The 15,376-nt window shown below is 48.1% G+C and overlaps 2 protein-coding genes across 2 annotated transcripts; both read right to left on the bottom strand.

Annotated features, from left to right (window-relative positions):
• Window positions 1–11,298: 11,298 nt before the first annotated feature.
• Window positions 11,299–12,721, bottom strand: LOC123161494 (desmethyl-deoxy-podophyllotoxin synthase). Its single transcript, XM_044579321.1, has 2 exons — window positions 12,129–12,721; window positions 11,299–12,051 (listed from the first exon to the last, which is right to left on the bottom strand). Exons 1-2 carry the CDS (start codon window positions 12,711–12,713, stop codon window positions 11,398–11,400), a joined length of 1,239 nt encoding a protein of 412 aa, XP_044435256.1. The 5' UTR covers window positions 12,714–12,721; the 3' UTR covers window positions 11,299–11,397.
• A 1,486-nt stretch (window positions 12,722–14,207) lies between these two features.
• On the bottom strand, window positions 14,208–14,993 carry LOC123161495 (dolabradiene monooxygenase-like). The gene has a single exon (XM_044579322.1). The coding sequence runs from the start codon at window positions 14,991–14,993 to the stop codon at window positions 14,460–14,462; it is 534 nt and encodes a 177-aa protein (XP_044435257.1). The 3' UTR covers window positions 14,208–14,459.
• Window positions 14,994–15,376: the final 383 nt, after the last annotated feature.

Below are 15,376 nucleotides of genomic sequence, written 5' to 3'. Positions count from 1 at the left end.
TAGCTGCAACCCAGTGCTTGCCTAAGTGTCTGAAATCCTACCGAGTGGAGAGCAGACCTCCCACTCGGGGGCTTAGCTGCAGCCTAGTGCTTGCCTAAGTGCCTGAAATCCTACCGAGTGGAGAGCAGACCTCCCACTCGGGGGCTTAGTTGCAGCCCAATGTTCGCCTAAGTGTCTGAAATCCTACCGAGTGGAGAGCAGACCTCCCACTCGGGGGCTTAGCTGCAGCCCAGTGCTCGCCTAAGTGCCTGAAATCCTACCGAGTGGAGAGCAGACCTCTCACTCGGGGACTTAGTTGCAGCCCAGTGCTCGCCTAAGAATCTGAAATCCTCCCAAGTGAAGAGCAGACCTCTCACTCGGGAGCTTAGCTGCAACCTAGTGCTCCCCTAAGAATCTGAAATCCTACCGAGTGAAGAGCAGACCTCCCACTCGGGGGGCTTAGCTGCAGCCCAGTGCTCCCCTAAGTATCTAAAATCCTACCGAGTGGAGGGCAAACCTCTCACTCGGGTACTTAGCTACAGCCCAGTACTCGCCTAAGTGAATTAGGATGCAAGCCGATGGCAATAAGCGCTTTGCTTCAACCTGCAAAGGATGCCTCAAACCAAACGCAAGCATATTCAGTGACGAACCCAAGTTCGGATAATACCTAACGGAACCGAAAGTGCTCAGGCGCTCAGCCTGTTAAGGTTTATCGGTTACAAAACCCACTCGGCATACCGAGGCAAATTTAAAGTATCAAGCTCAGAAGTTTTTACCCCTCCTGTGGAGGGCTGGAAGGTGCCACAAACTCGTCCAGATCAATTCCATCTGCAATCCGAGTGGCAGCAGCGATGAAGGTCTCCATGAAAGATCTGAAATCGTGCTTCTTGGTGTTGGCCACCCTGAGAACCACCAGCTTGTCCTCTCGTGCATCCTTGCAGTGAACGTGGACCAGAGATAGAGCAACATCCGCGCCGCTCCTGGCCGAGGACTTCTTCCACTCTTGCACTCGACTTGGGACCTCGTTCAGTCGAGTCATCAGAGACTCGAGGTCGTTCTGGAGTGTCTCTCTGGGCCAAAGTGTTGTGTCGATGCGGGAAGTTGCGACCTTCAGCCTTGCGAGATAATCGATGACGGCAGCAACACGAGATTCAAGTCGTAGCACATTCATGGCGACTTCATCTTTCACAGGAGAGTTGATGGGGTCCAGGTTTACTTCCAGTCGACCAGTCTCCTCTTCAAAGTTCTGACAAAATTCTGCAAGCACAACCACCGAGTCAAGACAAATAGTCAGAGGTTACAATTGAAATATTTGTTTGACACAAAGGATTACCTTCAAGCATGAGGAACAACTTCTTGGCGAGTCCACCCAGATAAGCCTCCAGATCATTCTTCTTTCTCTCCAACTCGCTGGCCTTGTCATTCAGGGTGGTCTTGTCGCTTTTTAGTCGAGTGACCTCCTGGTTGGCAGCATCAAGAGCAGCTTTCAGATTGGTGTTTTCTTCTTCAAGCTTAGTCACTGAAGCCAGCTTCTCATCCGCTAGCCTGGTCTTCTCTAAAGCAGTTTTTTTTGCATCTCAGCCAAGTCAAGCTCTTGTTTCTTCAGGGTGTCCCTCACTTTGCCTACAAAATTACAGTGAGATTAGATTCGGAAACAAGTGAGAGGCAAAGGCAGTCGTCAAAAGCCTCACCAAGCATACCTTTAGCTTCCTCCTTCGCCTTCGTCAAGTTCTCTTGGGCCAGTTTCAGATCGAGCTCAGGCTGAATGTGTTTGTTCTCCAACTCAGTATAACGAGCCGCAAGAACCAATCGACAGATGTCAAAGACAATTCACTTCCGAGTGAGTAAGGAAAAATCATAGCGTTTCTAAGACTACGGCCGAATGCAAACATTCGACCATAGTCTCGGGGACTACACCCAGTGGGTGCACTCAGCGTGCCCCCACTAGTTTCATCAAGAGTCGACCAGTCGACCAACAAAAAAAAAGAGGCAATGTTCTTTAGACTATAGTCGACTGCCAGCAGTCGACCACAGTCTCGGGGACTACACCCAGTGGGTGCACTCAGCGTGCCCCCACTGGTCTATGAATATATTCGACCTTGTCGAGTAAAGAAAAACTCAAAAGCATAAAGACTATGGTCGACTGCCAGCAGTCCACCATAGCCTTGGGGACTACACCCAGTGGGTGCACTCAGCATTCCCCCACTAATCCGGAATTTCAATCGACACACGCCCAGTGGGTGTAGGACAGACTCTAGGAATTTCAAAAAGAAGAACAGGCAGTGACCGACTGACCTGAACATTACTCTAGAGTGCCGAACTGGCGTCATAGGCTGCTTGGCTGGCTTCTCGAATTGCCTTCACTTGCTCCATCATGACCCCCGCTTGGCGTATCGCCTCTTTAGCAGCACTAGCTTGGTCTTCTGGAATGGGGTAGGTGGAGAAAAGCGAGGGTTGAGCAGCACTCGACGATGAAGGGCGAGCACTCGTCAACGGCACCGCGAAGGTTACGGTGGGTCGAGTGATGTTATCTCCCTCCACGATCAACGTCTCGAGTGCAGGCACATCTCGAGTCGCCTTGCCAGCAGGCATTTTCTTGCTCCTCCTTTGCCTTGGTGGTTCTTCGTCGTCATCAGGAAGGTCAATAACAATGTTAGATGAAGCTGCAGAAAGAATCAAAATTAGAGACAATAAGTCAGTCGACTGAAAACGGCGTCACAAGAATCATACCTGGTTGCGAGGTAACAGCATCCTCCATCTCGTGGTCTTCAGCCTTGGCCGAAGTTTCAGAAGTAGCAGCGCTGCAGTTCCAAAAGCCAGTCGATTGGCCCATGAGTCGACCAAGAACAAGTTCATGAAACAGGGAAAGCTCAAAACTACCATTACCCTGAGATAGTGGGGATCACCATCTTCATCTTCGACAAGACCTTTGCGGGCTTCGATGGTACCACTCGAGATTGCTTCGGAGCCTTCTCAGTCGGCGCCAGAGAAGTGGTCCGAGGGTGCTTGGTCGACTGGGAAGCGGTCGCGGCCCTCTTACCCCACTCAGTCGCTGGATCATGGGCAAGCTTCGAGCGTCTTTCCGAGCGGGGAGGTGCAACTTCCTCCTCCTCCTCCTCTTCTTCCTCCTCACCAGAGTCGTCAACCTCGTCGTCGCCGTCAGCATCCGAATCCCACTCCTTCGGGCTTTCTCCCCCGCTTCCTTCCCCCTCCTCAGTCGGCATCTGCGCACCATTGGGCATCGAGTACAATTCAGTGGTGGCCTGTCAGACAAGCAACAAAGCAAGACAAAGATCAACCGACCAATTCGCAACAAAGAAGAATGGATGAAACGAATTTACGCTCGGAGATAAGCGGCCATACCTTGTCCGGCGTATAGGTACAGTCGAGTGGCGGGATCCTCCTCGCCCCTCGAGGGTTGTCCTTGTTCCCTGTGATGGCGGCCACCCACCTCTCCAGCGTGGCGTCGTCGACTGCCTCTGGATGGACCCGAGTGGTGTCTTCAGTATCGCAGTACAGCCACATCGGGTGGCCTCGGTACTGGAGCGGTTGGATACGCCGCCTAAGGAAGACTTCCAGAAGATCCATGCCCGTCACTCCGTCCCGAACGAGTTGGACCACGCGCTCCACCAACATTTTTACCTCGGCTTTCTCCTCGGGAAGCACCTTTAGAGAAGACGGTTTGTCCACTCGGACCATGGAGAACGGAGGGAGACCAGTCGACTGCCCCGGCATCGACTCGTCTTGGCAGTAGAACCAAGTCGACTGCCACCCTCTGACCGACTCAGGAAGGGTCATGGCCGGGAAAGTGCTCTTATTCCTCAACTGGATCCCAAGACCCCCGCACATCTGTATAACCTTGGTCCTCTCATCACCCGGGCTTGCCTTTCTTACTGTCTGCGACCGACAGGTGAATATGTGCTTGAAGAGACCCCAGTGCAGTCGACAACCCAGGAAGTTCTCGCACATGGACACAAAGGCAGCAAGATATGCGATGGAATTGGGATTGAAATGGTGGAGTTGCGCCCCAAAGAAATTCAGAAACCCACGGAAGAACACACTCGGCGGCAGAGAAAAACCACGATCTACGTGAGTGGCTAAGAGAACGCACTCACCCTCCTGCGGCTGCGGTTGACACTCGGACCCCGGGAGCCTCGCTGACCCGTGGGGGATCAGTCCCTCATCGGCCAGGTCGTCGAGGTCCTTCTCAGTGATGGTCGAGCGGATCCAATCCCCTTGGACCCAACCCTTCGGCAGGCGGGACCTCGACGAAGATCCGCCCCGACTGGATGGTCTCCCCTTCGCTTGCCCCGTCGCCGTCGCCTTCTTTGCACGCTCTAGAGCCGCCGTCTTCTTCTTCACCATTATCGCCGGCGAAGCGCTCGAGAGGTGGATAAGGCGGAGGTAGGAGCAGGCGCCGTGGGCGGAGGCAGAGAGGGAAGAGAGGAGAATGGGGAGGCACTGTTCAAAAACTCACCCCCAACGCTTTATATAAGGGCGCTTCCGAGTGGCTGACGAGTGGGTCCGAGCAGATCTGTCACATCCCGAAACAGTCACACACGTACGATACATGGCGAAAAAGGCGGCGCAGAAATCGAGGCGTCCATGCCTTATCCCACCCGATTGCTGCGGATCGCCCCACTTCGCGCGCTTCCCAAATTTCAGATCCCGCAAAATCCGCTAACAGCAGATAAATTTGTCAGACGATATCCTTCCCGCGATCCGTCGCTCGGAAGTTCACCAAAATTCAAAAGTTCACTCGATAAATGATAAGAATGGATCAAGGCGACTGAAGTAAAAGTCGACGCCAACGCTGAAAGAAGAATCGCCGATCCAAGATACGACATAATCAAAGTACAGTAAACAAGTCGGAGAAAATCGTCAACTCCTTCCTCACTCGAACCTCGATCCATTCGGGGGCTAATGACGAGGTTATGTACCTAGGGTAGGGTCATGGACCTATCTAGGATACCATGCCCAAGGACATCATCATACGAAGCTACCTTCCAGTCGACCAAGAGAAGTTCCACTCGACCAAGGGAGACTCCACTCGACTGGCTAGAAGACACTCGACCATGAAGATGCACTCGACCATCAGAAGTTCAGGATCTACTCTGCATCCAAACGGTGTGTAATTGAATAGTCTTAATGGTCATGATGACACTTTATGTGTGGCGTTACCAGTAACGCCCAGCCTTAATGTACTTTAACCCTCCTCTACGTGGGCTGGCTGGGGTCCTGGCGTCCTCTATATAAGCCACCCCCCTCCACTGGTAGAAGGGTTCGCACCCCTGTAACTCATATACACAGAGATCAGTCGACCGCCTCCGGGCTCCGAGACGTAGGGCTGTTACTTCCTCAGAGAAGGGCCTGAACTCGCTAAACACTCGTGTGTACAACTACTCCATAGCTAGGACCTTGCCTTCTCATACTTACCCCTCATTCTACTATCAGACTTAGAACCACGACAGCCGCCTCTGCTGATCTCCTCTTCCCTCTTGGCCGCTGCTACTCTTGCAGCCGTCGTTTCCACTCATCCCCAAACCTCATCCCTCCTGATCCCTTCCCTCTTATGACCGTGGGTGAATCATTGATGTGCTGCCAGCTTGAGCGAGATGCCGCCGATGCGCAAGGAAGATGCGAAGGGGCAACACTACACTCACAACCCTATTGAGGCGGCGGCGGATGCCCCTTGATGAAGACGTCCTTGAAGGTAATGGGCAGGCGACGACAACGGCGCGGTCAAGACCTGTTCTGTCTTGATTCCAGTTTGATGTCCTGGCTATCGATGCATTTGACAGCTGGCCGCAGGGAGAAGGTCAAGGCTAAGGTATACCGCGAAACTCTGCCCTACACACCTAATTCCGTTTCACTTCATGATGATGCCGCTAACGCCCATTCTGAATTTAACCACAACCAGGCACTAGGATTATCCCTTCAGTTCTATCAATTTTTGCAGTCGTTGTCTTCGCGTTGTGTTCGTTGGCCGGTGACCAGTATGGTAAGCTTCCACGTTTCCCTTCCCCTTTCATTTCATATGTATGATTTTTTGATACAAGGTACTGTGGTTGAACTCCTACTTCACAGTACTAATTTACACGTCAGTCATGTAACTATTTGTATATACTGTGCAGATTCAGTTTCGCATATGGGTATTCTAATGTGGATATTTGATCTTCAGTTCAAGTAATTGAGTTCCTGGTTGTATTGCCATCTCTACACATATCCAATTTCTAAGCAGCAGAGGTACACGGTCCAGTCAACCAGAAGTCATAGATTTTCTGCCTGTCTGCATTAGTCTGTACTGTACTCATGTGCCTGTTTTCTTCCTGCCCCCTGTTTCCTCTGTGGCTTTCTGAATCCTGCTGGCATGTATATGCTTATTTGGCCTTCTGGAAGATGTCTCTTGATTCATGTAAGTATTTTTTGATCAGGCTTACCTGTTAAATTTTCAGATGGCTCTTGATTCATTTTAGATTTCACACATGCTCTAGCTACTCATTAGTCCAAGCTAATTGGTATTTCATATACTGATCCATGTTGAATGCGGCGTATAGATGAAACCAAACAAGAGGCTCAAAACTATATTCAATTTGTTACAACATTTTTTATGTCTAATATTTTCGCCAGCTTATGCAACTTTAGTTTTATGTTTCATAATTTTGAAAAATATTGCAGAAACTTGAGATGGTTGGTGTGGATTATGAGCACACACGCACACCTTGCCGCTGGTTGGTGTGGATTCGTGAGGCAGGTGTGAGAAAGGTCGACAAAGTGGTGGCTGGGAGGACCACGGTGAGCACCCCCTGCCCCCTCCCACAAATTTTTTTATGTGCCACAAATTTCTCATGGATGGCTGCGTGATTGTTAATTATGCTTAATTTTGGGTTCACACGAATAATGCTCACGGAGAAAATTTGTTCCTTCAGTTGTTCACATGGCTAAAGAAAATAAATGTGAATGTATTATTTTATTAATGTACGTACAAGATATATTCGTTTGTCTGAAGAAAATAACATGTGAAGACTTTTTTTATTAATGTATAGCATACGTCGACTTTATTGATTTGTGCCTATCAAGTGTTAAGATTTTATCCATTTTTCTTTTATGAAAGGAAGCTATTTTCTGTACTGTAGCAATATATTCCAAGGTTCCTTTATTATTGTAATTGTACAGAATATGTCGACTTTGCTGATTTGTGCCTATCAAATGTTACAATTTTATTTATTTTTCTTTTAGGAAAGGACGTTATTTTCTATACTGTTTACTCATACAGAAAGAATCTTAAATTCAATATCCCATGCAGAATGTATGACCATGCCAACTATGCCTATGCTTTGCATTGAAGGAATCAATATGGACAAATAATGTTGACAAGTGGAAGTGACAAGATTTACAGTTTTGAATATTCTTAGTAGTTGTATACGTAGTTGTATATTTTGCAAAAAATACATGTAGTTTGTATACTTTCATTCGTCATGATAATTGTGTGTGTGTGTGTGTGTGTGTGTGTGTGTGTGTGTGTGTGTGTGTGTGTGTGTCATCATATGCTTTTTCCATGCCAAGTTATGCTATTGCTATATGTCTTACCACTCGGCTTGCTTGTATACACAATTATTAATGGCATTAGGCTTAATTTAAATGTAGTTTGTGCATGCCAGTCCAATTTTTATGTATTTGAAGTATGAGTTTATAACTTGGTCTTCATGAGAAATATGATGTGATTGCAGCGGGGGAGCTGAAGTACTCTGAGGCAACCTTTCACGGGAGGAGTTGATCTGGAGGTAGATGCTAGCCATGGAGGTCATCATAACACTTACTACATAAGTTACTTTTCTTTGACTTGATTTAGCGAATTCCAAAAGTTTGTGCTAATTTCACATCATGATATATTCTTGACATCGCCCAATCCTTAAACAATACAAATACCTTTTAGATTATTACCCACATTGTTTTAGAAGATTACCCTCACCGAACGTTGTGATGTTAATACGGCTACATGTAGGTGATGATTTTAGATATGAACTGGTCTCCTTGTACTTCAACAGTAAGTTTTATTCTATTGCATTCTATTTTTGCTTCTGCAAGTTTTTCGGAGCTGCTGATATATGTCAGTGCATGATATGATAATGCATTTTTTTAGTAAGCATGCTTGTGTGTAACTATTTTGTGAAATATAAATTAACTCTATGGCATACTTGTGATTGTGTGGTCAAATTAAATGGTCAACTAAAATATTTCTAAGTGTGCTGCATTGAGCAATTTGTTTGGCATACGTGGACCATTTGGATAATGCAAAGCTTACCTTTATACACATGTAATATATATTTGCACAAAGAAACTATCATAGTATTGAACTTTAGCCTCAATAATCACGGAGGATTATAATTCAAGCTCTTTTTTTGCGAATGAATTCAGGCTTTATATCTGAAGAAATACTCTTCTTAAAGCTTTGGAAGCAATGGTTGTTCAATTGGTATTGTTTTGTCGCTCAATATATTTGTATGGTGTAGAGGACCGAAACTACTAAATTTTGATGAATTTATCAGTTTATACAACCACCAATCGATAAACTACAGTAAAATAAGGAAATGTGTGCCTTATGCTCAGAAGGTCAAACAACCAACCAAGTACAGTCAACAAGAGAAACCAAGATTGCACAAGGTGACCTATGTGCTTATGATTTTAGTGCTTAGAGAGGTCGTTCACCGCTGATAGTGTGTCACCTTCAGAGTTCTCTGTGTTTTCGCTAAAACTTGTAGCATATAAGAACACACCTATGGTCAGGCTTTGGTGATTTATCTTCATTATATATATTTAAATAATTTCCTTGTATGCTACCGGAAAAATAGATGTGCATGGCAACGTATGTGTGTTCGGGCGTCAACATATTAATAGAGAACAATTTTTTTTGGGGCAAGATGTGATTTATGGGGAAAATACCACCTATTTATTTGTTTGAGAATCAGTTACTAACTTAATAATTGATTGATGATGATAATAATAATAATATCTTTCTACATATATGGTATGGGGCCTAATAATGTTAAAATTTTGTATCACACGCAAAATTGCTGCGTCACTGCCTGGTTGGACTCCATTAACATATTCCTACAAAAAAAATACTAATTAAGTTACGTGTTATATCATAATTCATATACTAACTTTGCTAGAGTAAAATACTTGTAATATAATTCCTTCTATCACTAACATTGTAGTGCCAAAGTAGATGGGCGCAGCAACGCGCGCCTTCAATGATCTAGTCATATCATCATAACTCATGCATTACTATGGTTTTTTGCGGGTGCATTACTATGTTTGTTATGAACTTAATACCTAGAGAGGCAAGCATAGAAGCTCTCTCGAAGTGGAGTAATAGTAGTAGATGCAGGAGGAGTCGGTCTACTTGTCACAGACGTGATGCCTATGTACATGATCATTGTCATGAATAACATCATAACTATGCGTTTTTCTATCAATTCCCCAACAGTAATTTATCAACCCACCGTATGCTATTGTTTCGAGAGAGAAGCCTCTAGTGAAAGTTATGGCCTCCGGCTCTACTTTAATCATATTACTAAAACAAAAATACCTTGCTGCAATTTTACTCTTTTATTTTGTTTTGCAATTTATCTATCTACATACACAAGATTTGATCCTTGCAAGTAACGAGTTCAAAGGGATTGACAACCCTCTTATCCGCGTTGGGTGCAAGTATTTGCTTTTGTGTGTGTAGGTGCTATTCACTAGGATTTTCGTGGTTCTCCTTTTGGTTCGATAAACCTTGGTTCTCACCGAGGGAAATACTTATCAGCTGCTATATTGCTTCACCCTTCCTCTTCGGTGAAAATCCCAACACAGCTCACAAGTAGCAACGAGCTATCGAGAGACTTTCTGGATACCCCGTGCGCATGAGCCCCTGGACCCCATGCGCATGGGCGTGTACCATGCCCACGGGGGTACTTTAGCCCGTGCGCACGGGCCTGCCCGCGAGCTGGACGGGGAATGCCCGTTTTGCCCTCCACTTCGTCCCTCTCGTGCAGCCACCTATATATTTCGTACCTAGGTCATTTGTTAGGGTTAGCAAAGTATATTTGAGATCTAGGGAGCTTTGCTCCTATCAACCCCTCTCCCATGAAGATTAAGACCTCCTAGGAGAAGATCGACAGTGGATATCAAGACCCCTTCTAGGGAAGATCCATCTCGGATTCAAGACCTCATCTCCTTCATAGGATTTGGAATGAACTTTACCATGTATCCTTGTTCCCTTTGTTGTTCATGTACCTTTGTGGATCTTGTGTGGACGTGAGTCTGGTGGATGTGTGATTGGACTTGTTCTTAAGTGTTCCTCTTATGATTTCTCCCCGTTCTTCCCCATGTTCTTTGTTTTCTTTGTGGACTCCTCTCCAATTCGTGAAAGATCACCAATTAGGGTTCCACCCTACAACAAAACATCATGACATTTCAAACACACCCATGCAACACAAAATGTGTGTGCAACAAATCTCGCCTGGCTGCAACAAAATAGCCGAGAAGGATCATCATATGTATTCAGCATGTAACCCAATACTTGTAGCACCATGGGAAACACAAATGAGCTTGCAAGATGTTGAAGAAACATATGGGCCATCAAAAGGCCAATCATCAACCGGGTAATCTTGGAAATCCCGAGAAAATCACTCCGATATTGCCACTAATGACTAATGAATGAGAGAGAATCTGTAAATTTGCACATAAGAAAATAAATAAATTAGAGACATTGGTATTACCCTTTTAAGAAGAAAGAAAGCAAAAGCATAAAAGAAATAATGAAAAAAATTTGCACATAATTTAAAAATAAATTTGTGTTCATTACAATATGCAAGAATAAGCATATAATAGTGAAAATTTCATTTTTTTAAAGAAGGGTTGATTTAGCATTGGTATTACTCTATAAAAGAGATAAAATAAAATATAAAAGAACAATAAACAATAAATAAAGTTTTCTAAGGAAGATTGAATTAGTGGCATCGGTATTACTCATTAAGAAAAAAATGCACACAACTTTGCACTTAAATTAGTGGCTTCAGCCTGTTAAGGAATCGTCTGAGTTAAAACAACGATTAGTCAAAAATATTCAGCCCGAAAAAGGTGCACGAATCTTGGAGCAGCAATGAATGGACACAAAAATCGACTGACTCAAATTCAAAAATTAGGCAACTTACATATAGCTAAAGTGCAAAAAAAAAACCCTCGAATGGAGCCAAATTAAATCAGTCAAAGGAAAATTAACAATACTATAATAAATTGATGGTACATACTACACACATAGTTCACAAATATTGAAGGAATAAACATTATTTGGTGTATTATTACAACTTGGTTGCTCAACAGATAAAACTTGTGGGATGTTTTAACAGTATTGTCTGTGAATAATTTCTAGGACAGTTCACCGATGGTCTGGTCTTGTAGATGGCATGCTGAGGATGCCTGCAGGTGCAGGCTGGACCTAGTATGCACGATGATCCCAAACACCTCGCCCATGTCCAGCGTCTCCGGGCCTGCCCCACCGGGAATCGCCCAGTCAAAGTGATACAGCAGGTTGGCCAACACGAGCTCGAGCATGGTGGTCGCGAACAGGGCTCCAGGGCACTGCCTACGGCCAGCTCCAAACGGGATGTACTCCATGTGCGGTCCTTGCGAGCTGTACTCCACGCTCATGCCCTCGAACCTCTCCGGCCTGAACTCCGCGGCGTCCGCTCCCCAGTGCGCCGTGTCCCTCCCCACTGCGAAGGCGTTTATCATGACGGCGGTGCCCTTGGGTATGTCGTAGCCCATGACCCGGCAATTCTCCTGGCTCGCCCGGTGGATCAGCGGCGCGGAGGGGTGCAGCCTCAGCGTTTCCTTGATGACCATCCGAAGATAGTGCAGGCCGACGAGGTCGGCGCTCGTGATGTTGGAGCTGCGGCGATGCCCGAGCATCTGTCGGACTTCAAGTTTCGCCCTTGCCATTGCCTGCGGGTTGCGGACGAGCTCTGCCATGGCCCATTCTAGCGTGGCAGCCGTGGTGTCCGTAGCAGCTGAAAATATATCCTGAAACAATATATTCTGTGAGCACCAATCAACGCTATCTAGAGAAGGTTGCAAATTAGTGAAGCAGAATCGCTTACAAAGATGACGGCGCTGATGATCTCGGACGTGAGAGGGAAACTGAGGGTGTCTTCCTTGCCCAGCCTGAGGAGCACGTCCAGCAGGTCCTCGTTGTCTCTAGCGGTAGCAGCATTCGGTACTTTGGTCTCCTTTCGATCTTGGATGATGTCTCCTAGGATGCTCTGCATCCGGGAGTGGAGCCTCCTCATGGCGCGGCCGGAGCTGCTCAGCCACCGCACCAGCCGGGACGACGGGAAAAGGTCCACCAAGCTGAACCCTCCCCCGAGAATCGCCATTACGTCGAGCTCCCGGAGGTACGCCTCCTGCTGCCGAGACTTGCCGCCGAACACCGCCCTCGCGATGACGCTGTTGGTCAGCCTGGCCAGCCCCTTGCCGACATCGATGACGGCGGAGCCGGAGGACGGCGAGGCAGAGGACGCGGCGACGACCGACTCCACGAGGTGCGCGATCTCGGCCTGCATGATGGACTGGATGCGCCGCACCTGCATCGCGCTGAGCAGCTCGACGACGCAGATCTTTCGCATCTGGCGCCAGTGTGTTGGCGCCGCCTCTCCCCGCAGCGCCTCCTTCTTTTTCCTCTTCATGGCTGTCTCTCACAGCTCAACCTTCTCTCTTTGTCTCACAAGAACACACGCACACATGGTTGGAAACTCACACGCACACACACTAGCCAAAGAAAAGAACAAAAGCTTCGCTGAGACTCTCTCCTTTGGCAGCCACAAGTGCTACATTTTCTCTCTTCTCATTGATTCAACCAAACGGGATTACACTGCTTAAATAGACTCACACACGTACTGCCCAGCAGCCACTCTCGGCCACTAACATCACATACCGACTAATCTCTAACAAACTGACCCACTCACGCCACTTCACATGCACCCATCTAATCTTATCTTGACCACTTCTTCCTCCTAGAATCACTCTAGGCACACGACCCTCACGCAGCTAACAAACTAACTGACTCTCTCAGCTCGGCTAGACAAGATTAATCCTAACATTCACCTCCCTAATCTTGTCATGTCAACTCCTCTAATCTTGATGCAGATCACCTGCAACCTCTTGCCATGAACTTTGCCTTCGCAGCACCGAGACCACACAGGACATCTTGCTGTGGATGACGCCGTCACAGCGCCTCTCACCGCACCATGGATCTTCACTTGCACCGTCAATGCACCTGGTCACGTACGTCTTGCCGCCACCATCGCAGCGACTCATCTTGGGTATGGCATCACACACCGAGGATAACTTCATGACGACGATGGCATCACACTACCGTCGACTAGCTTTGCGTTGATCCTCATGACGACCTCGCGCCGCCGTACATCTTCTCAGCAGCATCTCACTGCCGTCTTCTTGGAACGGCATCTCACCGTCGTCTTCTCGTGGCAGCATCACACTGCCGTTGCTAGCGCCCGACGGCATCGCGCCGCCGCCGCACCGAGCGGCATCGCACCGTCTCCTTCTTGTGGCGGCATCACACCACCGCCTCCTCCTCGTGGCATTGCACCGCAGTCTCCTTGTCGCCGCAGCATCACGCCGTGGCCTCCTCTTGATGTGGACGACGCCTTTGCGGCGCCGATCACCACGCCGTCTTGAATCTAGCAGCATCACACCGCAACTGGCCACCAGCAGCACCACGCCGCCGATGACCTCCACCTCGCGCCGTCAACCTCCGCATCACATGGAGTCCACCGCGCCGCCACGCAGGAGCTCCGCAGCCTCCATGCCGCCGTGCAGCGCCGCCACGCTCGCCGCGGTGCCGTGCACCTCCATAGGCCGACACATGGCCCCGGAACTTCATCGCGCGCCGCTGACGGACGCCGCCACTGTCGGCACGCCTCCGGCCGGCAAGAGCAACGACGCCCCAAGACAACCAAGCTCTGATACCAATTGTTGGCGCCGCCTCTCCCCGCAGCGCCTCCTTCTTTTTCCTCTTCATGGCTGTCTCTCACAGCTCAACCTTCTCTCTTTGTCTCACAAGAACACACGCACACATGGTTGGAAACTCACACGCACACACACTAGCCAAAGAAAAGAACAAAAGCTTCGCTGAGACTCTCTCCTTTGGCAGCCACAAGTGCTACATTTTCTCTCTTCTCATTGATTCAACCAAACGGGATTACACTGCTTAAATAGACTCACACACGTACTGCCCAGCAGCCACTCTCGGCCACTAACATCACATACCGACTAATCTCTAACAAACTGACCCACTCACGCCACTTCACATGCACCCATCTAATCTTATCTTGACCACTTCTTCCTCCTAGAATCACTCTAGGCACACGACCCTCACGCAGCTAACAAACTAACTGACTCTCTCAGCTCGGCTAGACAAGATTAATCCTAACACAGTGCTCGCCGTAGGGCGCGAAGATGATGCCCTCGCTGGCGCTGCCGACGACGTCCAGCGTGGGGCCGCTGGTACGGGTCGCGAAGGTGAGGTCGTTGGTCTTGAGCACGAGCATCGCCGCCTCGGGGGTGGACACGATGACGTTGGGCACCTCGCCGAGCCTCAGCAGCATGAGCGGGCTGTGCCGGCGCGACAGGCGGAACAGCGCGCGGTGCGGCGGCAGCTTCGTGGCGACCAGGTGGTGGAGGCTGCCGATGACGGGGAGGTTCCATGGACCCGGAGGAAGCCTGGCTCCTGTGCCCTTACCGCCCAGAACCTGCCTCAGAATAAACGTCAGGAGAATCGTGGCTAAGGCCATCAAGCAGAGTTGGTCCATGTCCATGGCGACAATGGCCGTGGGCCAAATCAGGTGCTCTCTCCAACTACGTGCTGAACTAGTATATTTATAGTGCGCTCTAGACTGTAGATGGAGCTGCTGCACTGCAGACAAGTCATGCATGCATGCATGCATGCAAGAAAACAGATATAGCAAGCACACATGGCTTCCTTCCTGCCATCTTCGGACGTCCAGATCATGTAGAAATAACCACAAACGTACTGGGGCTAAACAATCCAACATGTGCATGCATTTTCGTCCTACCATCAGACTTGTAACCGTCTGAATAGTCTCTACTATCTAGTCAAAAAATAGCGACTGGTGAGCGAAATCAGCTGGTCTCCAATCCAACTACGTGTTGGAGACTGGTATACTGTGGTTATGGTGTATGCAAACAAGTCATGCAAGAAAACGAAACTAGCACGTACTACATCTCTTTTCCACCTTCGTAAGTCTAGATCATCAAGAAAAAATGACGACAATCGTGTGGGAGGTGGGAGCTAAATAATCCAACATGT

The sequence above is a fragment of the Triticum aestivum genome, chromosome 7B (genome assembly GCF_018294505.1).
Source record: "Triticum aestivum cultivar Chinese Spring chromosome 7B, IWGSC CS RefSeq v2.1, whole genome shotgun sequence".
In the NCBI taxonomy this organism is placed as follows: Eukaryota; Viridiplantae; Streptophyta; class Magnoliopsida; order Poales; family Poaceae; genus Triticum; species Triticum aestivum.
The sequence above is the reverse complement of the archived record's forward strand: the minus strand, read 5'-3'. Positions and strand labels throughout refer to the sequence as shown.

Excerpts from the sequence above, each read along its gene's own strand:
- LOC123161494 (XM_044579321.1), bottom strand. The coding sequence starts at position 12,713 with ATGAAGAGGAAAAAGAAGGAGGCGCTGCGGGGAGAGGCGGCGCCAACA. Across the intron at positions 12,052-12,128 it reads TCATCAGCGCCGTCATCTTT|GATATATTTTCAGCTGCTAC; the intron begins GTAAGCGATTCT and ends ATATTGTTTCAG.
- LOC123161495 (XM_044579322.1), bottom strand. The coding sequence starts at position 14,993 with ATGCATGCATGCATGCATGACTTGTCTGCAGTGCAGCAGCTCCATCTA.